Genomic DNA, 27,889 nt, shown 5'->3' on the forward strand with positions numbered 1-27,889 from the left:
ATCAATATCAGCAGCTACTCCTCTGGGAAATTAGGAATGTCACAGGCAAAGCGTTTGCCAAGGCTTTCAGCATGTTCCAATTAATTTACTATTCCATGTTTGCTGTAGACCTGAGGTAGGAAGGAAAGTTGAATGTAAGCAGCTACTCATGAGACATGGAATGCTGCTAAGACAATGAGCACTGCAACAGGAGCTTTAAAGGCTGAAATGTTTATTCATGGTTTGGACCACCGTGAATTTTAGTCACAGGTGAGGTGCAATCACTTACCTACAGATGCCTTGAGAGTTGGATACAGACTTCAGCCCATGGCTGCCAAATCAATATGTGTTATTTCTTGGCTGCACTGAGCTAATCTGGGTGTCCAAAGGCTTTAGCTACTGCAGGCTTGGTTCCTAAAATATTATTTTATTTCTAACACCCAGGCAGCTTCACCTCTCTCAGTGAGGCTGCCATGCTAACACAAATAAGGAACCTACCTGCCATGAGTTTTAATCACTGCCCTGTTGATTTGCTCTCAAAAAGGGCTGGATGTAATAGGTTTTAGCTCCAAAATGTGAATGGGGACCTGTCCAACTTGAGGTGCAACTACTAGAATAGAGATGGGTGGTAACAATAAAAAAAAAGAGTATTTAGTTAGATGAGTCTTTGGCTGCAATCATTTTAGATACAGGCAAAGAAAGCCAAAGGCATGTGGGATGTCTTTTCTGCAGAAAAGCTTAAAATAGAAAAGGAAATCAATACTCATTTACAGTATCTGGCAGTCACTGAACCAAAACATACATGTACACCTACAGCTGAGCAGAAATAACAACATTTATTTAAACCACAAGCTGTTGTTCTGCTGCAGAAATGCTGTGTTTCATGTGGAACACTTCACCAGAGCCTGTACCACATATTTATGACCATTTTTAAAAAGCCTCAACAATATCCAGAGCAAATACTTTCAATACCACAGTTATTAACCCCACCAGCTTCAGCCCCTTCAATTCCTGGCAAAGAAAGAGTGAGAGCTGGTGTGGAGGAGAATGTGCCCAGCAGGAAGCAAACCTCTGATGGGCAGAACCCTTAAATAATGCTTCAGAACAGAAATGTAAACCTGTGTGTAAAAATGAGGCAATGTTTCCACTATGCAAAATTACAGGCTTCAAAGGAAGGAACAGAGTTTAACAAATCAGCATTCCCCCAAACACCGAAAGTGAAATGAAATGTAAACAAAGTGAATCTGCTGATTGCTTGTTTTTTTTTCCCATTCCCCAGCTCTGAGAAATGTGACCAGTAAATAAACAGGATAAATAATAACAGCAGCTGGCTTTTGTACAACACTCCTCATGCAGAAAACCCAAAATGCTTCACAAATGGTGCAACCAGGCTGCTTGCAGAGGTCACACAAGGCAGGGATGAGCGGCACCTCAAGAGATTCTCTGATCCATTACCCCACCCCAAGCAAGGATCAACCCTTCTTCCCACTGCCACCTAAACTGAAGCACAGAGGTAAAAAGCCTTTCCTGTGGCAGCACAGCATGCCAGAGGCAAGGATGGACACACAGGGTGAGTAAAAGCCTGACTCTAAAGCAGCCAGCAGGAGCTTAACAGCAGAGTTCAGATCTCACCACGGGCTCCCTGTGCTACAGGGAAGGGGCCACAGTGAACCTGGAAGGAACAAAGTCAATTTAAAAAAAATCTTTCTGTCCTAATGAATTTGTGGGCATCTAATAATGTCAGAGTGATGCTCTGTGCATTTTCAGAACAAGATGGGTTGAGATGTTCCACATCTCTTTTTTGGGGACATACAGAGGATGACTGAATGCTGATTGCTTTAATGGCTTTTTAATAACATGAGGTTATGAATGCTGCTCAGAATACAGATTTTAATGCTCCAAATATTGTAGACTAGCTCTCACATAAAATTGAAAAAATGAAGAAAAAGCTCAACCATTAAGTCAGTTGGATGTTATCTTACAGAAATTTAATTACTTACTGCTTCCTTGTCAGTCCTAATGCCTTTCACCCAACAAATTAAACCATTGCAGATTTCTGGAATTGACAATTGAATTTGAAAGCGCACTGAGATAGTTTTGAAAATAAAAGTAAAAACTATGTTGACAAATTATAAAAATAAGCTCACTTGTTGTTGGTGAACCAACTAACCTGCTGATATCTACTGCAAAATCAACCAAATTGTGTTTTAAAGAAAGGCCAATGATTTAGGTCTTATTCCCTCACTCTGCAAGCTTCAAGCTTGAGCAAGGAAGAAGGAAAACATACAGAGCAAGACATTTATCACAGGTCAGACAGGCATCTGAAAAAGATCAGCACTGTTCCTTGCACACCAAATCTATAGTAGTTTGTACATTTTCTCCTTACCTATCTGTACACAACACCAGAGAAAATGATTACTACCCTGTTACTGCTGGGTGTTTGGCTTTAGCCCAGTTGTCAATATTTTGTCCCCCTTTTTTCCCAGTTCTTTCTTTTCAACGATTGCCACTGAGACAATTTACTTGCAGCAAAAGTAAACTAATTCAGCAGAGAACAACTAATTCATCACTCAGCAGATTTTGTTTAAAATCTCTCTTCAAACATCAAGCCTTCTTCAACCACCAGCTGCTCAAGAAATACCTTACTTTCTGTGGCAACTTCCAGCTGGAGACCCCAGCCCCAATTTGTATCCCTTGACTGAAGGACCACTCGCAGTTGTAGACAAGGAAACAAAAGTATGGATAAATTGTAAGTTTTATTCTGTAAATCACTGGTCATTGTGTCTAATGACTGTCTTGACCATGTTTTGCCTGCTCTCTGCTCCTCATTGCCTCCTTTTTTCTGTTTTTTGACACTAAATTCTCTAGGTCTAGCAAGTTGCCTTTGCCACCGCTCAGAATGGGAGGATTCAGAGGCTTCCATCATCAAGTGAGTGCCTGCCAAAGAAACAAAGATAGTTTCTGGCTGCAGAGCCAGTGTCTGACACAGAAGGGGGGAACTATTTCATGCCAGTAGAAGTACTCATGAAGTTTGGTATCACTCAAGGTTCTGGAACATTGAAAACTGCTAGAAAAGAGTGAATCCCTTCAGACACAAACATACTGCATCTGCCTGAGAGGAACAAACACATTCCCAAGCAGAAAAAGACCAAAACCAAGACTATCCCCTCTCCTGCTGATGGGGATATCCCATAGGAGCAAGCTTGGAGGCAAGTAAATCTGACTGCAATGCTGTGGCCACCAGGACAGCTTCCACCAGCTGTTCCTTCCTGACTCCAAGGCCACACCTTGGTACTCACTGTCTGGACAGAGAGTCTGGTCAGCTTGGGGACACCTTCCTGCCACCACCATCCAGTGACTCCCCCAAGTCTGGTTGCTTTAGAAGATGTTTGTGCTTGGGACTAGCCCAAGGTTGGTATTTGGGATTGCTGCACCAGCGTTTTTCTTTCAGTTCACATAAGTGAAACTGTATTGGTCTGCAAGAGGAAACCCTAGAGGAGATATAACTCTAATGATGTCTAAAAACTTCACTTACTCTGATGTTTGCTGATTTCCTTCTTTCCTGTTATGGACAATAAGTCACACTGACACAGCGTCAGAGTGTCTGTGCTGTGGAGTGCAGGACAGGGATGGCTGGGTGGAGGTAAGGATATAACTGGGGTGGGATGAGGTAAAGGATCTGCCTAAGCATAGCTTTAGGAATCTCATGGGCTAGATGCAACTCCATCTCCTTGGATACCTGGAATAATCAGCCATTTGCTATCAGGGTTGTGTCACATCTCCTGCATGAGGGACAATAGGAGGGTTCAAACACTGGTGGCTTCCATTCAAGTGGGAACACACTGGGACAATGACACGCCTGAACCTAGGGAAGGCAGCTCAGCCAAATTTGTCTGCAGGGACAGCTCTTGGAACAATGCAATTTCCCTAGAAGAACAAAGAGGTCAGATGTTCACCCTGACTTTAAAAAGGACCAAGTCACAGCAGTCTGAAGGGAACTTGCAAGGCCAACTCCTCTGCTACAGACATCTAGAAAAAATAGCCTCTTCCAGCCAGAACAGCTGTACAGCCAGTTCTTGTGGGTGTATTCACAGTGATCTAAAAGAGCTGCTGTGTGTTCCCAAGGGATGTTCCAAGAGTGCTAGAGAAATTGAAGGAAGGAACTGTGTGCAGCTCTTTTATTATTCTCACTAAACCTGTATATTCCTTATAGCAGTGAAGTAAAGTGCTCTTGCATCTGGAACCCTGGTATGATCACTGACTTGTCTGCTTCAGGTGTTGGGTCACTACCAACAAATAGCTGGCTCAGAGCATTCCCAGTTTGATGAGCTGAGGAAGAGGCCAGTGGAGGGTCTGCCCAGGGTAAAGATCTCTAAATGCTGAGTGACCAGCTTGGGCATCCATTGGAGTCATGGCACAAAGCCAGTACTGATCATCACACTTGTATTCCAATTAAAAAGCAAATGAACTGTTTGTTTTACAGATGCCAGGTTTGCTTATCCTTCAGTCTCTGGTAGAATAATGAGCAGAAAAATTATCTTTACAACACCATCTTTAGGCCATTTTTCTTCTTTTCTCCTATTTCTACCTCTGCTTCTTATATTCACCATGCTGGACAGCAATGTTTCCAGTTCATCAGGTGGCACACAGAACCAACACTGATTTTGCCTTTTTTTTTTTTGCTGCTCTCAGGATCAGGATGAAATATTAGTGCTTTGAGACTCACAACAGGGAACTCCAAAAGTCACCTTGTTCCCAGACACTGATGTCACAAAGTTGTACACCTGTGCTCAGAAGCAGATCCTAACAGGGCAATGACCAAAAGGGACAGCTTAATTACAATTGTTATTCCCTTTGCTATTCACCTTTTCCCTTGGTTTCTGTGGAATACAAGGCAGAATTGCTTGTGGTGGTCATTCCTGTGGAGACTGAAAAAAAAAATTATGACACTGAAGAACCCTGTAGGAAGTATCTGCAGTGAGAACCAAAGCAGCTCCCCTGTCTGTCAGAGTCCCTCTCACACAAAGCTGGTTTGCTAATTTGCCCATCCTCTGGAACCACATAAGGAATCATAAAAGGATGCCCCCATTCACAGTGAATAAGACAGTCACATGGAGCAAAGATAACAGAGGCATTAAAGGAACACATACACAGCTGATGAGAAGAAGGGATGCTTTAGAAACTCAGACAGTAGCAATACAGCAAGCAAGCCTGGAATGTTGATTTGACAATGATCATTGTCATTTCCCTTTGCAGTGTGTGCAATGGGATCAGAAAAACACAGGGAGCTGAATTCATCCTACAGCAGTCTGTGCTGACATAAGTCACTCTGCATCCTACAGATTTGGCTTTAATTTTGAGTTGACCTCATTAGTACAAACAAAGTGTTCTTCAAAAATGATGCTGAATTAGAAACTGCTTGAAATATTTCTAGAGACTAACACAATACACTATAATTAAAGACATTATAATCAGTGGCTTGATTTCTTTTGCTGTGACTTCACTTTGCCTTATTTATTTATTTATTCATTCACTTTGGAAAGGTCTGAAAGTCAAATTCAATTTTGTCATTTGCTCATGATGGGAGCTGCACTGTTCTTCTGGAAATGGCATGGAAGTGCTGGTAATGAGATGCCAAAACCATCAAGCAATATTTACAATTTAAGGGCCAGTTCAAATACAAAGGCAATTTGTATTTCTGCACCACAGGCACATCTGCAAAATCTTTGGGGAACAGAGAAATTTGTTTTCTCCTTATTGGCTTGGCCTTGCATTACTAACAACTCAGGAAGAATGGCAGGTGTTCTTCAAAGAGTAAAAGAAATGTAAAAAGTAAATAGAGAAGTGGGTGCCTTTTGTTTGTTTAATTTTGTATTACTAAACACATCTCAGGTGTAGAACTGAAAGAACTCTTAGAAAGGCACTGTTTACCCAGACAATTGCAGCTCTGTTTATTTAAACTGTGCTCACAATGTCTGCAGTTGAGCCAAGCCATTGCAGTGCAAGTTAACAATGGCCCAGGAATGCCTCTGGGACCCGCAGGCAGAGAACCACAGTGCATCCAGGCAACCCTCTAAGTCCACCTAGAGACCACCCGGTGAGAGACACTCAAGCACCGTGCTGACCAGCCAGGTAATGCTTTCTCTTTGGTGGCTGAGGAAGCTCACATTCATACATGTCTGGAAATCACATTTCCAAGTGCATCCTCTAGCTTCAAGTGTCTCAGCTCAAAGTGACTGATCAGCTAGGAGAGACTTGGGCATCGTTCTCTCTGAAGTCAGTGGCAGCTACAGCTATGAGCACCTTTGTAAAAATTACTCTGGGTCAACAAATCTCACAGGATTTACCTGAGGTCAAGAAGAGGGGCTAAAAGCGCCCCACAAAAAACTATTTGTGCTTCTCTAGGTAGTGACAAGAATGGAGGAAGCATCTAGAAAAGGCTACAGGGATATAGACCACAGAGGAAGAAGGTCACCTCTGAAGTTCCCCAGGCCCTTCAGGGGCCTCAAAGGAAATGTCTTGACTTCTCCTCCCAACTTTCCTTCCCCTTCCTCATTAGTGTCTATTCTTAGCAGCTTTGTCTGAGAGCTGGGAATAGAACTTGGTTTCTTAATTCCTCACCTCCTGTTACCTCATATTTTGTCTCAGAGTGCTCAGGGTGGTGACAGAGGTTTAAGCCTTGCATGGAGCTGTTGCTTATGTTTACACAGTGACTGCTTTCCCATTGAGTAGGGTTTCTTTGGCTACTGGGACATGTTATAGGCATGAGATCAGTCCTGTTTGGTTCTAATGATTTAATTCCTTCAAACAACATTACAAAGACCTGAAAGTGCCATGCCTTGCCCAGATCCTAAGCTTTGCATTCAGCAGTGAGCACTTGTGGTGCCAAAGAGTTACCCATTTTCATGGTCCACAAGTTCTGCTGTTGGCACAAAACATGAAAACGACACCAGAACACGCTGCTTTTTCTTCCCTGCTGCATTCAGCAAGGGGAGACCACTTAATTACACTTTAAGGTGGAACTGGCTCAACAAGTTGGGCAGCCTGCAGGGCTGCTGGCCAGGGAAGCTGCACCTGCACTGCTGCCAGCAGGCAGCAAGAGAAGATGACATCCAGGCCCCAGCTCTGCTGTTGGGAGTGACTTCCCACGCCAAAAACAAGTGGAAAACACTGTCTTTCTTCTTCCTTAGTCCCATTACTCCTTACTCCATCTACCCCATCTAATCATTATGACATCTGAGTGCCTTTGTGTGTCAGCTTCCTGTGAAGTAATCACCTAAATCCCCCTCTGAAACAAAGCAGACCCTGCTGAGGAACTCACAATAGGTGCCTTTCACTGGCAGGACAACCTTGGCCTCGGTGGCACTTATAACAAAGCTTCCATATGTGCACCAGTATGGGCTGATCAGTCAGATCAACACCACACAGGATCAGAGCCTGGGTATTTGTGAGCATGAAGCAATAATGCCTCACAAAATTTCTCCATCTTCCTGAAAAGATAGTTTTTTGGTGTTTTTTGGTTTTTTTTTTTTTAAATATGCTATAACACATTAATCTGCTACAGACTTTTATCCACATTTATGAGTCTGTTCAACGAGATAAAAAAGAAGCACCAGCTCCAAGGGGTGGTGTCTGTCAGTCATCCCCACTTTCAGAGACTGCCTGGCCATTGTCTGCTCTTCAAGCCCAGGCTAGAGCTACTTTTTAATATTTCCTTTGGCAGACATCCTGGGTTTTCCCCCTCCCTGGGGGAGAGATCAAGGGCGATAAGTTCTATTCTAATAGAAGACAAGTCAGTGATAATCTTTGGGCATCTGCAGTGGAGAGGTATTTCTACAGCTCTAGCTGGGATTAGGCACATAATGGATCAATGAAAGATCTCACCATTTGACGGTTATAGCATCATTCATTAGTGTTAAGATTTGAACCTGAATCAACAATTGAGTTAGAAGATTGAAAGAATTGCTTTCAGTATTTAAAATAAATTGTAACGGGCCTGTAAAAGTCCCCTGAGGTGTCTCTCTTTCTCTCCCTATACACATATATAGAGAGATCTGGTTTGGTGAATGCTTAAAATTAGATGAAAGTTGCTGAGCTTTGACACAGGAAGAAGAAAAAGCAGAGCTTCTTATGTAAAGTGAAAGTGGGCAAAATAATGTATTTTTGGTTTGCCTATCAAAGCACTTCAAGAGCAGTCTTGATCACAGGATCCAGGCGCTGACTTGTTATTCAGTCGCTTACCATCTCTCACATATAACAATTCACAAAGAGCTAATAATAAACAATACACCCCCTCCCTATACACAAACATGCAAACACACACACAGGAGCTCCTTGCTCCTTGCAAATAAATGAGCAACGCTGATCCCATCCACTTTTCTTGTCACAAAACTAGGACAAGTTCACTCTTAATTAACTGCTTGGTGCACAGACCACTAAAAAAAAATTAACTACCCAGAGGACTTAGACACCAAGTTTTCACTCTCAGCTCTTTATCATTTCTGGAACAAAGATCCATCCACCCACCACTAATTTGGTAAGAAATTAAATGTGATAAAAAAGCAGTTCCACAACTGGGTGACAAATGTTATGGGTAGTTAATGATTAATTGTCATTCTAATACAAAACAGCCTGGTTTCACTGTAGAACCTTGATTTCATAGCATTATTTTTCCATAAAGGCAATTTTCAGCTTGGTGCAAAGACTATGTAATGCATCAGTGCCAAAAACCTTCCCCCTTGTTTCTGAAAGGCAGCAAGTAGAAGGAGCTATGAACTGCTCTGTAGACCAGGAGATCTTGAACCAGACCCCTGTCCTACAGCCCAGCCTGGGCCACGGAGCTGTGGTGGGATGGCTGCACTCTCCTCCCCTCTGGGGCCACTATATTTTGGTGCTTGCCCACACTCTGTATTACCTGAGTGCTAACCCAGCCCTATGTTATTCCCACTGTCCCTTAGTTTTGTAGGCATAAACTCCAAGGCCAGCTAACTTGGACCTGTATCTCTCTCTCAGAGCAGTTGCCAGGCTGGTTTGGGCAGAGGATGGTGACTAACCTGTTGGGTCATCAGGATAAAGTTTAACTCCCTACTACAGATTGAACAACTTGTTCCTGTGAATGTTTTCTACCTATATAAAATCAACACAGCTCTTCCTGTTGGCTTGCAGAAAAAGTAAACAATTAAGCAACATCCAGATTTTTATGAAGTAGATACCTACATAACTAGTGGCAGCACAAATACATGCCAAGCCAGCAGATACTGGATGAAGAAAGATCATAACTACGGGAGCCACAGCAGATCATAATTAGCACAGAAAGCTTAAAGAGATCATTTAAATTATGAACAAAATATTTGAAAAAATTCTTCGATTCTTTGTCTGTGTTTATTACACAAGTCAGTTTTGAAATTGCAATTGCCAGTGAGAGAGCTCCCTGAATCATTTACTAAGTATAAATAATTTAAAACCAGTCAAAAAGCAATGCAGTCAAACATTCTACCTGTTACCCTGCTATTACTATTGAAACTGAACTCAGATGCTGATGTTAAGTTTGTTGACACTGAGAAAATCAGCAAGAGTGAACATTCCAAAGCCTGTACCCGTGTCCTCCCTGACTGCCTGTGCTACTAGTTTGGGGATAGCTGTTTACTGCTGATAGGCATCAGCCACCTGCCAGAGCCACTTGGTAGAATATTGAACTGCCAACCAAGCCAGCTGTGCATGGAATGACAGCAGCTCCAGGTTTTATATCTGCAAGGCTGACTGGAGCAAGTTAAGGTTTGGAGAATGCAATTTTTACAGGAGGGACTTTGTCAGTTGAGAGAAAACTCTCTTAGGGGCTCTATAAAGCTCCATGTACACAGACCTGTAATGCCAGTCAAGCTATAAGAGTCGGATCTAGTGATAGTAGAAAAGATATTTGCTTGAAAGTGCTCACCTGGGAGATGCTTCTGGCTTCCAATACCTGCAGAAGAGGTACTGCCCATCAGCATTGATGATATGGGGCAGATCCTTGTATGGGATGTTTTGAGGACTCCGCTTTGGCGAACTTTCCTCTGGCATTCTGGAAGAATGACCTGCAAGGTGTAAAAGAAACAAGACATACTTTAAAACAGGTGGAAACAAGATAAAAGCTGATAAAAGCTTGGCAGCCACAGACAGTAAAGGAAGTCAATCAGTAAGGCAAGTACCACTGATGGGAGGCTGCTCCCAAAACAACAGCCAAAGAGCCGCCAAAATCACTGCTTTAAAACAGAAATGTAGCAAATGTTTTTGTTCAGAAGAGGCTCACATTTAGAGGTAGAGCATTGAGGGGGGAGGGAACAAGAAGAAGGGAAGAGCAATCCACCATCAGTACTTCATTTACAGCTTTCTATTCCACACTTCTCCCATCTGAGTTTATTTTGCATCATTTTGTGAAGCGGATCCTAGAGAGAATATTTTAACTGCAACCAAGAGCAAATTATGCAGCAATCGCTACAGATATGAAAAGACAGCTGCATAAAAGATTTATCTCTGGCGGAATATCTCCAAAGAACAGTGGTGGGTACACAGCAGAGGTATCTGCCACCGTGTCATCATTAAGATCTTCTCTGACATCTCAGACTGGAAGGTGGCGGCGGCGGGGAGCGAAACATTTCCGAGAGAATTTGCCACAAACCTGTTTTCATCCTGTGCAAGGGTTTGCATTCTAGTGAGGAGCCGGCATCGCAAGTCAAACGCAAGCAGATGAGGCTTTTTGCATCTCGCTGCGGAGCCGCGTTCACAGCCCGGCAGCCCCGCGGCTCCCGGCGGGCGCCCGCTGGGTCCCTCCCGGCGCTGCGTGCGCGGGGCTCGCCCCGGCTCCGCTCCCCGGCTCGCTCTCTCTTTGAGGAAAGTCGCTTGGGTAATTCACCACTTCTCGTTCATCACTTTTTTTTTTTTCTTCTCAAACAAATTGCGTGTGCGGTCTGAAGTGGCGGAGGTGGGAGGGGAGGCTGGGAAGGGTTGGGGAGAGGGAGGGCTGGCGGGTGGGAAAGCTGCAGTCCACTTTCCAGAAGCTGCTGCACGTACATCAAAGGCACCTTGAGCACATGCAGCTGGAGCAGCTCACAAAGTTCCTGCCGCGGCAGGTTGTTTGCAACTTTACTTCCTTCCTGCCACTTACAGTTCGGAGGCCGCGGCGACGGGGGGAGGCGAGGGAGGGGGAGACCTTTCCTCAAAGCGATCCCCGCTGCGAAGCCATCTCTCGTGTAAGCGCAACTTCCCCAGCCCCGCGCTGCCAGGAGGCGAGCGGGAGGGAGGGGAGGAGGAGGAGGAGGAGAGGGAGGAGGGAGGATCCAAGCACCGACGCGATGCCAGGTCGCCAGCCCCGCACACGCATCCTCCTGTCGCGGCCGGGCGCGGCGGCCCCGCGTCCGCCCGCGGAGCCGAAGCGCGGTGGCTCCACCGCACGGTGCGCACGGGCTGCTCCCGGGGAGAGGGAGCCAGCGGCGGAAGGGCGGTGGGTGGATGGATGGAGGATGCATGGATGTGTGGATGGATGAAAGGATGGATGGATGGAGGGGCGGGCGGTGCTGCCGCACCCTCGGCTGGGCTGGGCCGGGCTGGGTGGGCAGCGGGGGAGCCCCGCGATGCCCCCGGGCCGCCCGGCCGCGGGGAGGGCGGAGGCACGGCCGCCCCCTTCCCCGGTGCCCTCCCGCGGGGGCTCCGCAGCCGCCCCGCTGGGCTGGAGCGGCCGCAGCGCTCCCGCAGCCCCCGCCCCGGGATCCGGGCACGGGAGCGGCAGCTCAGCTGCTGCGGGCTGGGGGACAGCGGAGACACCCCGCGGGCGGGGGCGGCTGCTCGCGCAGAATTTCAGAGACAGGACAGCGTGGAGCCGTGCTGCCTCCTGGGCATCCCGGTCCGAACGGCTCCTCGGGATCCCAACACCAAACTTCGCTATTTGCGTTTAATATGCACCTCTTCAGGCTTTGAAGCCATACCGGGGAGATCGCTCCGATACTAGTTCAGAGAAGTGCCCAAGCTTTGCAGCCTCATTCAGGGTAAAGGCCATTTATAAACACAGCATATGATTTACACTCACATAAATCATTATGTCACTACAGACTATATGCAATACATGTGCTGCTACTCTGTAATGTGAGATCTATTTGGTATATGATACTTGCTTATAAAAATTGTCACAGCAAGGTTCCCTGAAGCCAAAATAGCTTCCCAGCTTTAAGGGGAGGTATCCCAATAGAGAATTTTGTCATTTAATACTGCTAAGTGGTTAGCATTGATTGAGCACAGATTCATGCCTTTTACATTTCATCAGCTCCTTTCATTTTTACATGCCTACATATGCTTAGAGGTCTCAAGCCTTTCTAAGAAGAGGCAGCTATTAACCTTATTTTTGAAGTGAAGCAACATGCTCATCAAGTGTAAATCTGTGAACAAAGGTTGAAGAAAGGAAAGAAATACATGCTAACACTAATAACAATAAATGCAAAACCTCAGAGATGGGCCATATAAAAATAAAAAGGAAATCAAAACCAGATTTTATTTTGCTCATCTTTCAGTGTCATTTATATTAAATGCCTAGGGGGAGTGTTAGTTATAAATGGCAAAAGCAAAATTACATGTTCCTGTAACTGCTGTTGTTTGGAAAAAAAAATTAACAAAACCAACATTTATGGTTGTTTATAAGGAGTGAGATTTAGGTCAGATGGCTCTTAAGCAGAGCCCTGGGAGCTGTACCTGGAGCTGTACCATTTGGTAGGCCAGTTACTATCTAAGTATGAATGGGTGGAATTAAAGAGCTATCACAAGCCAGCTCCAGAGTTGGTAGAAGCAAGGACATATATAATTATTTAAATGATACAGATCAGATAATAACTGGATTAAGAAGAAAATAAAGAAAGAAAAACCCTCTTCCCCCGCTCAGGGTTTATCTGCCAGGAACACTTCACTGCTTCCCTACAGCCATCCATGAAATCTGATGCCAGGAACAGGCTCCTCTCCTGCTGTGGTGCTGGGAATATCAGAGTTCCCAGGGCCACAGAAGGGTGGAGGGAGTTGAGGAGAAAATCTCCTTTTAAACTTCTGGACAAAAATAGCATCTCAAGGAAAACGACCTTTGTTGGGACACAGGGCCGAGACCCTGACTTTGAGAGCCTGCCCTGGTCAGCCCAGATATATGATTCCCTTGGTACCCTGTTAACCTCAGTGCAGCTAAAATTGGAGACAGCATAACTGTGGTGCAGCCTGCCCTCTCTGCAGGCCCAGGTCCTCACCACAGCACTGGAATGAAGAATCAATCAGCAGCTCCTTCCCTTCTCACCAGCTTCCCTAAGACCCCAGGAATCTGAGGACATTTCTTCCCATGGGTGATACACACTTCCCCACCTCAATGTTAGCAACATGAAAATGAATGAGGAGCAACTGCTGATTTGTTGTCTCATCATTTTGCAGAGTTCAAGCTGTGAATGAAAAACCACTGGAGAAAACTGGATTGTGTCTGGGGAATTCATGTTCCTGACACCCAGACTATACACCAGGCTTCAGCACAGCAGTTGCTGCATACTGCCTCCCTGTGAGAAATCAAAGGGCTGCCTGAGCATGCAGTATTTATGAGATTGTAACATCTTCTCTTGTCTTGGTAGAGGGAAATACATTTCAGAAATAGAGCTCAGGCTAAATCAACTTCTAATAAAAAATAGATTCACACTAGGTGAATCTTTGCACTAACTCAGCCATTACTCAGACCTTGTTGGAAAGGATGTTTGGTTCATTAAAGGCTGAGCCCTGCTTAATTGTCTCCATTGACCCCCAAGGTATGCACAGGAATATAGAGAAAAGGGGTACACTTTCAGACAAAGCAAATTTTAGGGAAAGGATCAATTGCTGGAATGACAGAGTAAATACATGTAAGAAAAATTGATATCACAGCAAGCAGAGAAGAGAAGAGAAGAGAATAAAGGAGAAAGAGAAGGAAGAGAAGAGAAGAGAAGAGAAGAGAAGAGAAGAGAAGAGAAGAGAAGAGCAAAGAAAGAGAAGAGAAGGAAGAGAATAGAAGCGAAGCGCAGCATACGAAGAGTAAGCAGAACGAGAAGAGACGAGAATCTAGATATAGAAGAGAAGAGAAGCCTCTCCGCATCCTCTCCGACCGCTCCGCGCCGCTCACCTCCCGCCTACTCCTCGCCAGCTCACCCCTCTCCTCTCCGCCCCGCCTCGTCCTCGCCCTCGCCGCCCGCCTCTCCGCTCCGTCCTCGCCCGCTCCTCTCCGCCCCGCGCCCCGCTCCTTGTTCGACCGCCCAGCAGGCTGGTGTGTAGCTCTGGTAGCAGGGTAAAGGATCAAGGACTTTCTTTGCAGTTAGGGTTTTTTTCCAAAAATGAATTTTTAATGGATCCTATCCTGTTGGCATGCAAAGGCAAATAGGCTGTATGAGATCCTTCTGCCCTTGTTGACAGCACCATGTTCCTAAATTGTAAAGCAGTGGTTTTGTTTGAGGAGTAGATTTGATAGGCTGTGTGTGATAAACCATTTGGGATTCTCCTCACCAGGACCACAAAGTGAATTTTTGCTGACAAGAAGGAGGAAAAAAAATATCAGAGTAGGAGGACAGAATAATAAAATATATTAAGAGTATGTGGTTATGGAAGAGTCTGCTGCAAAACCAGAAAAATGCTGGAAGTTACAGTAGTCAGGGAGCAGCTGGAGAGAGCAACAGACAGCACAAGCAATAGAACATCTGGGAAATGAAGCATGAAGAGGAAGAACTGAAATCAAGTGAAAATCAAAGAAGCCAATGCCACTAAAGCTATCAGTTTAGAGTCATTAATTTGGATTTGCCCTTCTCTTTGGCTGTTTTTTAAATTATTATTTTTAATTCTTAGACAGAATCCAGGCATTCACCTTTACTTATTTCTGTAATCTGCCTTTGTTTTTCTCTTGTTTTTCCTGAATAAGACATGTATGGGGATGAGGCAGGAGTGGGGGCTGGGATGAACTGTTCTCACTTGCCTGTAAAATGTCTCTTTTAATGTCTTGCAGCCAAAAAAGAAGCTTGGTGTCAGGCAAACCAGACTGAGGAAGAAAATACTAGAGGAAAATATTGTATTGATCAGGTTAATTTTAACAATGTCAGGAGGAATTATAAGTAGCTCAAGACTGTTCTGCAAAATTCTACAGCCTCATGGACCACCTCACAAACTGGTGTGAAATGGAGAAATGTTGAAGGGTAAGCACAGGGAATACATGAGTATCACAGAAATTATTTGCAGGCTTCCACTGATTTGTTGCCTCTCACTAATGTCACCTTCCCCAATCAGTAGGAATAAAACCATTAGATTAAGCTACAAGTTGGTTATTACCCCTAGATGTAAGCTATAGTCAAATAATGAAGCAATTTTACCATGTAAATAAAAATAATTAGTGGTAAAAATAGTCCTCATTTTTTGTAGGTAATAAGAATTTGCAAATCATGCTGTAATGAAAAGTCACAAATCTGTGACTTGCTAACAGTAGCTGTATGAGTGGAGTGATCAGTATCTTGCCTGTGCTCCTTATTTGACAGGGCAAAAAACACACACTTAAAAATACAGTAACTGAATATCAGTTTCAGCCTTTTAAACTGATGTATGGAAAATTACCTATCCTACATAGATGCTAATTTGAGAACTGGTTGTTTTTCATTATAGAAGCAATACATCTTTTTTTTGGGTGGTTCATTTCATTTTTTGTTTGGGTTTTTTTTACTAAAAAGCCCACAAGATTATTAATACCAGATTCAGAAACATTTTCAGTATTAAAAGGAAGGCAAAGGCATCTTCCAAAGGCAGGAAATTCAAAATGAGAGTGGAAATTCTGCCCTAGAGCTTTTTTCCATAGGAGGGAGGTTGATGGAGTTATTTTAGCAGCCTTTTGGTTTGAGAATAGCTCTGCCTTGGGAGTGAATGGGTTTTCACAGAGGGCTGGAAGTGCACAGGCTCAGCTGAGGTGCCTCAGCTCAGTTCTGTGGCCAGCTCTAGATGGCACAGCCTCAGCTCTGCTGGACAACCCTCAGCTGGGCTGGTTTGGGTTGTTTTCATTCATTCTACCCTTTACAGAGAGGTTTCCTTTAGACATTTGTCCCTTTTTATCTTTGCAATGTCTAAATAAAGGTTTCCTGTACTGGTATATAATTAGTCCAATTTTCCCTCCTGGATTTGTACTCATCTCTAGAATGAATTTCAGTGGTGTAAGGAGAAAGGGAAATCCTGCCCTTGGCAATGTGAGCACAGGCACCTTAAAGAATGTTTTTACAGAATGGCATTTCCTTGTATATGGCCATAGTAATGTTCATAAAATGTTGGTCACCTTGGAAGAAAAAGGGTTTTGGGGGCAGAAAACATCATCAAAAGGAACCTGAAGGAGAAAGTCCAAACCTTGGAATTTTAATATGTATAAAAATCAGAGTAAAATGATATTACGAATTTTAGTTAGCAGGAATTATGGTCTCAATGCTGAGGAGAACCTGACCATTTCTTTTCTCATTTTTATTCCTAAGGTTGGCTGCATAATCCACTCTTACAAACCCAGCATTATTGCACCAGGGCTAAATGCTACAGCCAAAGGCCAGCACTGCCCTGCCATGCTTAGAGTGGTGCTTTATTTTGGTAGCTGGACTGGAAGCATTGACTGGAGAAGGGCTGTTATTGTGCTGCCTGCTTTTCTTGCTGCTTTGCAATTGACAAAGCATCATTTATCACGCTTTGCATTCCAATTTTTCTTTGCACGTTTTCCAGCTCATCATAACATAATTATGTTTCTGTTTCCTCCAGCCAGGGGCTGATACTTTCTTTTACTAAGACAACAGCTGCACTGCACAACCTTGATGAATCCCCATAAGGGTAAAGAGAGTCTGTGGTGCTGGTTTCTGCCTTGGCAACCCAAATGTTCAAGCTCTTTTTTGTGACAAATGCTGCTCTAAAATGCACCCAACCCCAATGCTTTCATAGCATTTCTCAAAATTAGGTTTTATATTGTAAATTAGACTTGAAATATTAAACATTCTGCCTGGTTTGTAATTTTAAAGGCTTCCTTTGTAACATTTCTGTTTATGGTTTATAGGTTATAGACTCTGGGATGGAATTTAGAAGGCTGTAGTCACCGATGTGAAATTTGTATTTTGAATGAAATTGACTTTATGTGTGACAATAAGCACAGTCTGAAGGTCTGGTTTATGTCCCTAAAAAAAGCATCTTAAGGCAGCTTTCACAGTACAGCTGAATAATTTCCTTGATTACAGCCTCAGTTGCTCCAGCCACATTGTGGCATAAAGGCAATTACAGAAAGCCCATCTCTGAAGGGCATTAACTGCTAGTGATGGAGCACACACAGTGTATTGTTATTATCAGTTGTTGGGATATTTTATTTAACTCTAATGTAGTGCTCTGAACCTGAGATTTTAAAGCACTTCAGAAAGAAAGAATGATTTCTGTATTTTACATAGGAGAAACCAGTGCAGAGAAAAGCAGGACTAAATACTGGAGGCAAGCTGAGGGGCTGATGGCAGAGTCCATTCTTAATGCTCCTGATTTTCTTTACCCAATTACACCATTACTAACTCCCACCTAATCTCAAAATCTACCCATCAGAGCACTGTGCACAGTGGAAGCAGCAGAGGGCACACCTGAAGAGTGCCCAGGTTTGTAAATACACGGGATATTGTGGCCTGGACAGAACCACAGTCTGGACAATTACATTATTCAGGGCAACATTTTCCCTACAGTTTTGCTTTCTATTTATATTTGCTTTCTATTTCTGTTGTTCTGGTGTTATTACTCCTGACACCACCATTTGAAGATTGCTTGTATTTATACATAAAAATTACAATAAATCTGTACATGGAGACAAGAGTTTAACAGATATGATCAGTCCTATCAGCCATACCTGTGTGCTCCATGATCTAAGGATCCTTTGGGACACTTGAGAGTATTTTAGTTTTGTGATGTTTGAGCTCTGTCCAGCACATGGACACTGATGCAACTGCCTGGAAAGCAATTAGATGTTAGGTGTGGATGGCAACTCTCCCTGCCCAGCCAGGGCCAATTTCCCTCAATGGTTCTGCTGTTGATAGGAAAAGCAGTGGCTGCCTGTGTTGGAAAGACAATGAACACATGGCTCATGAGAGGAGCTTGCCCTGTGCTCCTTCCTCCTCATGATCCTGAGGCAAATTCAGGCACATTTCACTCAGATCTATTTTAGCTTTTTTTTTCATCTATCATCAGTTCCTTTACTCAGTCCACTCATGTTCAATATAAGATGTGCATTCTCTTTCTGATTCATGTACAGTAATTACTTCCTAACATCTGCCTAACAGATTTTGTAAGAAATGTAACTCTTCAAATATTAAGAAAAAATTAATGTATGAAATCTTGGAAATCTCCATTACTGGGGTTTGTGATCCACAGCTGACTGGATTCATTTCCCAGCCAGGAAGCTGGTTCAGCAAAACAGCTGCATTAGTTATTTAACTGGAGGCCTGATCCTGCTCCTGCTCACTGATGCAAAGTGGGAATTGTACCAGAGAAAATAAAAAATATTCCTAGTGTGAAATACATGTTACAGAAAAAAATAAAGCATTGTGCAATGGAACAACAAAAGATCTGTAGCAGATACTCTGCTAGCTCCAAATGCACTGCTAGCTCCTGGGGGGGTTCTTTAACTGTGCTGGCACCAGGTGACCAACAGAACTAATGCCCAGATGTGCTCACTGGTGTGCCCTGATACCATGAAATCACAGGTGACCTGCTCTGTACTAAGTACTCATCACTGTTTGCACCTGGTTCAGAATTGTTCCCTCTCAGTTATCTAATGTTTACAGTGTCTGCTACAATTACTTTATACCTTCTAGCACAGAAAAATGCACTCACTGGTTTTTTTCCTAGGCTGAATTAATGCATGTGGTAATTGACCCAGGAGTGCACAGAAAGGAGAAGTCAAAGGAGAAGCATTGCAGGGAAAAATGGGACAAAGCATCCCAAAGTATCTCCTGTGTAAGATGGCAAAGCTTCTTGGACAATCTCAGGACATGAGGGGATGGTTACCAGAGCCTTGAATGCTTTAGAGATGTGTCTTCAATCCCCAAGGCCATCACCACCTGCCATCTGATCTTACTGTAAAATTAGTAGCATGTACTCTTAAAAACACCAAAAGTTACAGTATCTGAGAGTTCACTCCCCAAACCTCATCCTGGTTCCTCCAAGACAAGTTATCCATTGTATCTTGGCTACAGTCTGACTCTCATGTAGCACAGGCATCTGTGGTTTTGTTTGTGCTGTGGAGGCAGTGGCATCTGCAGCTGCTGGGGACCCCTAACACCAATTCATTCTCCTGCTGCAGACCCACTGCAGGGGACTCCTCAACTCCTGCAGATGGGAACCTTCCAGCCCACAGTACTATGCTCTGACACCAGCAGGGGTTTATTTGCTCTTGTTGATTTTTTCAGGTACGTTACTGAACCTTCTCCAGAGCTCCAGTAAGTTTTTAACTGGAAAGTGAGGTTTGGAGATGCTATACTTTCAGACACAAGAGGAGGAGAGCTCCTGGATGGAGATATCTACATGAAGCTTCATCAGGGCTAGACCTTGGGGGGTTTGAGGAGGAGGACAGCAGATGGGAGGCTACAACCTTCAGCTCCTAAGCTGGAGAGTCTCTCTTTCCCTCCCGTGCTACCAAATGTGTACAAGAAGCACTGACCAACACGTGTAGCCTCACCCCATCCCAAGACCTCTGCCAAGTACCCCAGCACTTGCAGGGATGGGATTACAGCAGCAGCTATGCTGTGGTTTAAAACAAGGATAAATTCCTAGCCTTTAGTTTTGTGGGGCTGTCTGAAATGAGACAGGGTTGAGGTCAGTGCAGGGATGTCTGTTTAGCCCAAAGCCTCCCTCTGCAGCCAGGCAGACACGCTCCCCAGGCTGCACCCAGCAGGGCAGAGCTCTGCTGTGGCTCATCTGCCTCCTCCTCTGTGCCCAGTTTCAAATCTCTTCAGCAATATGTTCTGTAACAATTAAGGATTTCTGGGGCAACTCCATTATGCTCAGAAAGACATCCTTCTGCTCTGAAATATATGAGCATGAATGATCCATTCAGCACAGCACCCTTTGGCCAGTCATATCTCTCTAATGATCAAATATAATTTTAATTATCAATCTATCAGAGGGGATTTTTTTCCCTAGACAATATCCCACTGTATTGTAAGAGCCATTTGGATTGATGCAGAGAATTTGGCAGCAAGATAGGGAACATTTGGGCTTTCAACACTTAGGAACATATGGAAAGAGGTTTGGAAGATTGCCACATGGGATGTAGCTTGGAAGATGCTACATTTCTTCATCCTTTTTTTTTTTTTCCTTTTCTGAACAGAAATAGAAGAAATTTTACATTTTTTTTTTGAAGGATCCTAATTCCTGTTTATTTTCTATGCTGCTCTAGGATAAACCAGTATGGTCAGCTGCAAGGTTTGAGCAAAATCAGCTGCCTGTTTATGGGCAAATGTAGGTGGGCCACTAAAAGGATGGTGATATTGCAGATCTTTTCAAGTTTTTACCTCCTAATTCAGGAGAACCCGCAGAGGTGAACTCACAGAGCTGCAGCCTGTGACTCAGATCATGGGGTGAAGGAGGGATCTGGTGCCAGCCTGTCAGGATGTGCACCATTTACTGAGGGCTCTGAGGGTAAGGGCCTGCTGCTGCTCCTTCCTTCACCCTCCTGCTGGGACCATCTGTCTCCCAGTCACCTTGACACCCAGAGACAGACAGTCCAGGCTGTCTGTGTGTCTCTGGTACAGAGTTTCACCATGTAGCATCCCAGACACCTTTGGGACAGCATAGGAATGGGAGAGAGGAACCTCCTCCAGCTCAGCACTCAGGACTGGATGTGTATGAACCAACATCATCTTCATACCACTTAAGGGACAAATGCCTCAAGCCCATGATGGGAGTATTCTGTCTGTCAGAGTTATTGCCTCTGCTTGTCAGTAGAGCAATGTTTTTTTTATAATTCTTAAAATTTTTTTGTGGTTCCATTTTGTCCCAGGTTGGGGGGGCTGCTGCAATGCAGAATTTATTGGAATACACAAACGTGGATTTGCAAAATTGGCAAGTGGGCACTGCAGCTTAGTAAATGCTAATTAATCTCTCAGACTGCTAGGAAATCATCATTATCCTGCTTCAGCAATGAGAGACAAAGACCAAAGAGAGTGGTAGGGGCTTATACTGAGTGGCAGAGTCAGAGCAGACAGAATTGCAGTCTTCTTTGGTGTTCTGAGCAGTAAACCACACAGGTTTGGCAAGACTGATCTGAAGAGCAGAATGGAGGCACCTGGGGATTCTCCCTCAATCCCTGTCTCCAAGAGCTCACCTCAGGGCAGGCTGCAGCTCCCACCCCACCTGACTGCTCAGATTTCCTTTCCTTGAGAAGTAAGAGCAGTGGAGAGCTCTGACTGCAGCAGGGAGCTGGAAACCAGGCTGACTGTGCCTTCACTTCTGGGAGCTGGGACTCACTCTCAGACACCCCTGTTTTGGTTATAGCCTGAGTGATTATTGCCCACAAATTCATTGCAGCTTTTTATCTTGCATTTTCTTGTGAGAGTTTGTTTCAATGCTTGCAGCCAAATAATGACTAGACAGGGCAAGTTCCTGTTATTTCTTTGCTAATGGGATGCCAGGAGTCATTAAGATATCTCTGCTGAGGTGGAGGCTAAGATGACATCCAGGATCAGGAAGAGAGCATGGAGGGGTTGGTGACAAGAGCAGAGCAAGGAGAATCTCCTCCAAAGGTATTCAAAAACCTGTAGCAACAGCTTTTGTGAACTGACCACATAAGTTAGAAGAGCAAAAAATATGGGCAAATCCCTAAATCATGTGGATGGGATTTGTTTTAGAATGAAATCTTTGCCTTTCTGAATAAAACCTGGAAAAGATCGTGTGAGCTTCAAGTATATTTTTAGTCATATATACAGTGACTGCACATTTCTGAGCCAGCTCAAATTTGATTCAAAAGGCTTTAATATTTTGCTCTTTCTCACAGAGCACACCTTCATGGACATTAGTCTTTTCTGTGGCCATAATAACCCCAAGTTCTGCTGTTCTGAGGATGCACTTTTGGTGTCAATTTGGAAATCTTTTGACACTAACACAGTTACATAATTTTCTTAGAGAGATTAAGGAGCATTAAAACTATAGGAACCAACCTTTCCTAGAACCCCATCCAATTACATGCTTGTTTGCATCTCCATTCCCATCTCTACTGATGGAAAAGGAGAAAAAGGACTCTCCTATCAGCCTGCTCCTGCTGTCTGATTAGCTGGCAGCTATCACAGCTCTTCTTTTGCTCTGTTACAGTTTCATTTTCAGAGGAAAAAGCCCTGATGGATATTGAGCCTCAGGATTGTGGCACCACTGCAAATTAAATGAGGTTTCTGTTTATACCAAAGGGACGGCAGTACCTCCTTAATCAGGCTGTCTGTTCTTTGGAAATCAGCAGATATTTTGCCTAAAAGCACCCAGCAGTGCAGTGTAACTCAGTAATAACTGCTTATTGGGGATCAGGAGGGAAACCCCACAAGAAAAACTGTAGTTATAATCTGTAAAAAAGAAATCTAAAATCTGCAGTTAGAAGCACTGGTGAGTGGTTGACTTTGGGGTCTTTCTTTTGCCTTTTGTTTTGATTGCCTGTACTTGATGGAGGCTCTTTCATTGAAAAGACAGAGAGACCTACAAATTAAGCAACATCTAGCTCCTAATGTGTGAAACTGCAATTTGCATACATCATGGCAGCTGCTGAGTTGGTCCTTATTACCTCTGCTGGAGTGTTAATTTAACCACAACTTTATCATTAATTTAAATGGAAAAGCAGCGGGTTGCTGGCATGCCACATTATCTGTCAGGCAACCTGGGAATCAGTTGACAGAGCCAGAGAGAGATTTCAATTCAGAGGGGCTGCAGGGTGCTGCCTCCCAGACTTGTGGTCACAGACAAGCTCCAGATTGCCCTTGGCCTGCCCTAAAGTTCAACACTAACCCCAAGGAAAAAAACCCAAATCAATATCATATCTGGACTGTCATAAGAGAATAGATAATACAATCAAACTTGAAATCTCTGCGTTTCTGGTTTTTTGTCCCTGTGTGCCCAAACTGGCACAACGATAACCAAAACATCATTGCTGGTTCTGACAACCAATGGTTTGTAGAGCAACCATTGCAATGTGGTGCAGACCCACCCTGGGGGCTGAAGGCACTCGAGCTCTCTGCCCAGGCAGGATGTGCCAAAGCTGCCCAGGCAGGACGTGTTGGGGCAGGGAGCAGCTGTGCCATGAACAGGGACAGTGCCTGGAGGCTCCTCCACACTCAGCTGATGCCACATGGAGGAACAAACATGCCAGAACCACTCATGTGAGAGGTAAAGCAAACGGGAGGTATCAGTTGCCAAACCAGAGGCTGCCTCACTCTCCAGGAAAAGAGGCTGAGGAGCCCTGAGAAACTGCTGGGATGGCAGATGAGAGGAGCAGTGTCCAGGCTGGGGAGCCACCCATGGGCAGGAGTCACCAAGCATGAGGGTCTCCTCTCCCAAGCCATGATGATGGGCCACCACTGAGTGACACAGCTGTGTATTTTTCAGTGGAGAAGGAGGATCTGCTCTGAACCATGGCAAGAGTGACAGAGGAGATGAGTTCAGCTCAGAACCTCAGTTGTGACGTTTCAGTGGCAGAAAGGAAAAACTGTGTCCTGATTCCTGTCAGAATTTAACTGAGCTGATGTAGGACTCCTCTGAAGTTCAGCTAGAGCTGACTGACTGTGACTCATGGTCCTGCTCATGACAAACCAGAGCAAAGCTTCACCCATGGACACTTTGTGAACAGGAGTCCTGCTTTCAGGTGAAGTGTGAGTGTTGTGCAGCTGGTCTCAAACTCTGGACTGTGATAAAGACACACTTGGAAACTGATCAGACTTTCTCCTAAAAAAGGGCTATTTTTCCAATAAGTGAATCACTAAGAGCTGAGATTTAGAAAGGAATGTCTTTGCTCATGCAGCACCAGCATGTACTGCATGACTGGTGTTATGCAGACACTGTTCTAAAACATTAAATTCAACACATATTTCCTAAACACTGATAAATTTGCATTAAATGTGCCTTTTCTGTCTCTGATGCCTAGTCCTCCTTGATGTTTTAAAACACACTGTGTTAAAGATCACACATTTATTGAATTATCACAGATACTCTTCCACTGGTATTAGCTTAACAAAGTTCAGGAAAAACTTGTCTTCACCCACATCTCAGCCATTCATTTTTATAATAAAAATCACCATGACAACAGATTATGATATCAGAATGAAAAGATTATTACTTAATTACATGAAGAAGGTGAAAACGGGCTTGGCTTGCAGCAGCAAAAGCTTTTAATTCCAGCAAAAATATGGGGGGCACACACTCAATTTGTGACATCATGAAGTGCTGCTGAGAGCTGCCCAGGGGTTGCCCCACTGCTTGATGGGGTGTCCCAGTTAATTCATGAAGTGCAAGAGAAATACTCATAATTTCATGAGCAATAAAGAGAAATTTTCCTTAAAAGTGTTAGTGTTTTTGTGAAACATGCTCATTATACAAATTATCAGAAGAAATGCATCCATAAAGATACATGATTATTACTTAGGTAGTGGACTGGTTTCATATAAATAAAATTAACTACATAAATGCTCCATTGTTAAACAGCACCATGCTATAAATTGTTATAGAAGAGAACAGGGCAATCTACAGGATAGGGTCCATTTTTATCACAGCTGTGGCATTTCATCAGCACACTGTTCTATCTTGGCTTCCATGAGAGCTGTGGTATCAGACTGGGTATTTTTATTTCTAAGATAAATCTGAACTTTTAATAAGAACAATCTGGGGGTATAGACAATATATATCTTTGTAATCTGGTGTATCGAATTCTCTGACAAGAATAAACTTTAATCACTGGGATTTTTTTTCCTAGTTTTGTTCACAAGTCCTATGAAATATGCTTTTAAAATAATGTACTTTAATTTTCCCTCTAAAGCCAAGAAACTGCTATTAGCAGTTGAATGTTTCTGCAAACTTCCTCTATGGCTTTTAGAAAAACTGTGTAATAAAATCATCAGAATAAAAATCTAGATAAAATCTACATTTCATTTTCAGTTTTCTCAGACATTATTACAATCAACCAACCCATTAGCATGGTGAATAAATAAATTAATGCCATTTAAAAGTGAACATTCTGAAAACCCCTTAATGTCTTTCTCAACTAAAAGTATTGGCTCAACATTAATCAATTTTATAACCCTAAATTCTGCTTAATCTTTTTTCCATCTTTGCTTAAACATATGGAAATAAAAATAGTGCATTATGGCCCTCTCTGCTCCTCTTTAATTTTCAGAGTATGAGATGTACATCAGTGCAGCCCCACTATTCTGGATCAATTTAGTTGATCTGTTTCTGATCTACACCAGCACAAACAAGAAGGTAGCCATAAAATATACAGACAACAACTCAATTTGGTCAGCAATCCTTCTTTGGTGTACAGCTTCTCACAGAAGGGTAGGAGGATCAGTTTGGGAAAATTTCTGTCAGCTATGGAGACAGTGGCCTTGGTTTTGGGAATGACTTGGATAGGGTCAGCAAGCAACAGCATCTGCTGTGGCTGGGTACCCACACCTCAGAGGCAGGTGGGTGCTCCTGTGCTGGAACTGCTCCAGCCACCCAGGAACAGCTGCCACCCAGAGATATGCCTGGTTCTGTGCAAGGTCTGTGGGGGACACAATTCCTGAAGGGGTCACCAACAGCAGCTGCAGCTGCACCACCCCAAGGAAGAGTCTGATGCTCCCCAGCACAGGGCCAGGCAGGCAGCACATGGACAGGGGTGAGGAGAACGGCGCCTGCCAGCTGTGTCCTAATGTGCCCTGAGCCTGACATTAGAGCAGCTCCTTATCCCAGCCAGGAGCCCAGTGCAAGGCTATTTATAGCCCTGGCACCTCACTGTCACCAGGAGCTCTGTGTGCTGTGTCAGAGCTCTGCTTGCCTCTCCCATGCCCTCTCACAGGCCCTTGCTTCTCTCAGCGTGGAAAAGGTACATTTAAATCCCATCCCCATTGGAGCAGGAAAGGGAAGGGTGTTTGCTGCTGGGACAGATGGGCAATGTGGGATCACCAGGGCCAAGCTTGCTTTGGTTTGCTGGGTGGGTGGGAAACTTGTGGGCAGGGACACCTGAGTGTTTGTCTTGGGGAATCCTTAAATGTGCTCCAGAGGAGCATAAACACAGGGCCAGCTGCAAGGCAGCAGCAGGGAGGGGGCTGTAGGACCCACTGCTGGTGCCAAAACTGAGCCCTCTCCGTTCCTTACAGTGCCTGCTGTCTAACTCATAAAGGAATTGTAAGAGATTAATTACACAGTTAGGAGAGGAACCATTGATCAAACTTGGGTCTGTTTGCAGCTATGTGGAGTTGGTCAGCAGTGTGGGAACAGGATCAGCCAGTGGGTGCAGGAATTTCAGTGCCTGAGGTCTGTGCACTGTGGGGAGATTTGAATACTCCACAAACCTGCCAACATCTGGACCTGCTTCCAGCTAGGAAGCTCAGAGAAATTCTTGCCTTTTCAATCAGGGTATCTCTACATACCTGGGACTGATCCCTGCCAAAGGGATGAACATTTTCAATATGAGGGTTCAGTGGGGACTGCAGATTTAGGAGATATTGAATGTGTGTGTCAGTGAAGGGGCTGTTTTGGAGGTGGTGGTGGGCTGCTGCCATGGGTTGCTCCGAATTTTCCCTTCTGTGAATATGGACATACCCACATATTTGCTTGGTAGTGATTGAAATTGGAACTGGAGAAATTCAGTGGTAAGTTTGGATTCAAACAGCAACTAATGGAATCCTGACACTGAGTTATAAGGGTTTACAATTTGCACTTTATTATGATCTCATTGCTGAATTAAAGTTATTAAAGTTTTTACATACTTGCATTTGCTCACCAGAGGGATGCATGCTCCTGAGTTATGTAAGTATTAGCAATTAGAGTTCACAACCTTTTGTAAAAATGCAAAGAGGGCCTAGTTTGCACAGTTACTAAATTATGTTTATTTGAATTGTGACACAGTCCTGTTTGTATTATATAACTGTTCTGCAAAGTGAGCCTTTCCTATACTAGTATATTTAGAGAAATGCAAAAAAGAGAAACTCCTAAGGCCCTTGTCAGGCTGCCTAAAGAGCTACTGAAATGCATTTTAGAAATACATTTTCCTTCTGCTGGCATCTGTCATTGTAAAAAACTTGTGCATCCTCCTTCTGTGAATGAGCACTTTGCCATTTCAGTTAGTTTTTATATGCAAGAAAAATGATCTGCATATGTGAACTGTAAAAGAAATGGGCTTGGTATGTCTGTCTTTAGGTTCTATTCTTCTCACACAATTAATGCACATAATTGGCTCAGACTGGGGTTTGTCCATAGGCATTTGTTTGTTAACAGAGCCACATCAATTTTCTACTTAAACTGTGGGATTCTTTTAATTGGCTTCACTGAGCTTTGAACCAGATTAAGTCAGGTGAAGGCACATTGGAAAAGATGGCCCATAGGGTCTTTCATTTCCAGCTGCTTTGATTTTTTTTCATGAATCTGTAACAGTTTAAAGAAAAAAAATATGCCTGGTATTTGCTGAGATAGGATCAATATTAATCCAATCCCACATCTAGGCCTCTGAGTTGGCAGTACACAGAGCTCACACTGTCAAATCTTCCCAGAATCATAAACTACCCAAAGGCTTTGAAAACTGATCAAAGCATCTTCAGGTCTCCAATGGTCAATCATGCTCCCAAACACAGTTTTTGAAGCTTTGCAGACTGCTTAAAAAATCTCCCTGGTAGGTACCAAGTTTCTCCTAGCTCATAGC

The 27,889-nt window shown here is 43.8% G+C and overlaps 2 protein-coding genes and 1 long non-coding RNA gene across 7 annotated transcripts in view; 2 read left to right on the plus strand and 1 right to left on the minus strand.

The window, feature by feature from the left end:
* The window catches only part of MGLL (monoglyceride lipase), a 101,358-nt gene that overhangs the window by 49,638 nt on the left and 23,831 nt on the right, over positions 1-27,889 (minus strand). For 2 of the 4 annotated variants that reach the window (XM_030227837.2, XM_018915107.3), the window contains exon 3: positions 9,914-10,052. In XM_030227837.2, the coding sequence (XP_030083697.1) occupies positions 9,914-10,052 (139 nt within the window). Of the gene's footprint in view, positions 1-9,913; positions 10,053-10,636; positions 10,797-11,122; positions 11,329-27,889 lie in introns of those variants that run through there. The other 2 variants (XM_018915108.3, XM_009091093.4) reach the window with 2 other exon arrangements.
* LOC115484094 (uncharacterized) lies at positions 11,077-17,836 on the plus strand. 2 transcript variants are annotated; one of them, XR_007778602.1, is made up of 4 exons: positions 11,121-11,207; positions 13,411-13,531; positions 14,993-15,179; positions 16,488-17,836. It is a non-coding gene; the product is annotated as an uncharacterized LOC115484094 (long non-coding RNA). The 2 variants fall into 2 exon arrangements; XR_007778603.1 differs by lacking the exon at positions 13,411-13,531 and having other exon boundaries at positions 11,077-11,207.
* Positions 25,935-27,889, plus strand: part of KBTBD12 (kelch repeat and BTB domain containing 12) — a 40,780-nt gene continuing 38,825 nt past the window's right edge. The window contains exon 1 of the mRNA XM_009091092.4: positions 25,935-26,074. The gene's annotated coding sequence lies outside the window, so the exon portion shown is untranslated. The remainder of the gene's footprint in view (positions 26,075-27,889) is intronic.

The sequence above is a fragment of the Serinus canaria genome, chromosome 12 (assembly GCF_022539315.1).
Source record: "Serinus canaria isolate serCan28SL12 chromosome 12, serCan2020, whole genome shotgun sequence".
Lineage (NCBI taxonomy): Eukaryota > Metazoa > Chordata > Aves > Passeriformes > Fringillidae > Serinus > Serinus canaria.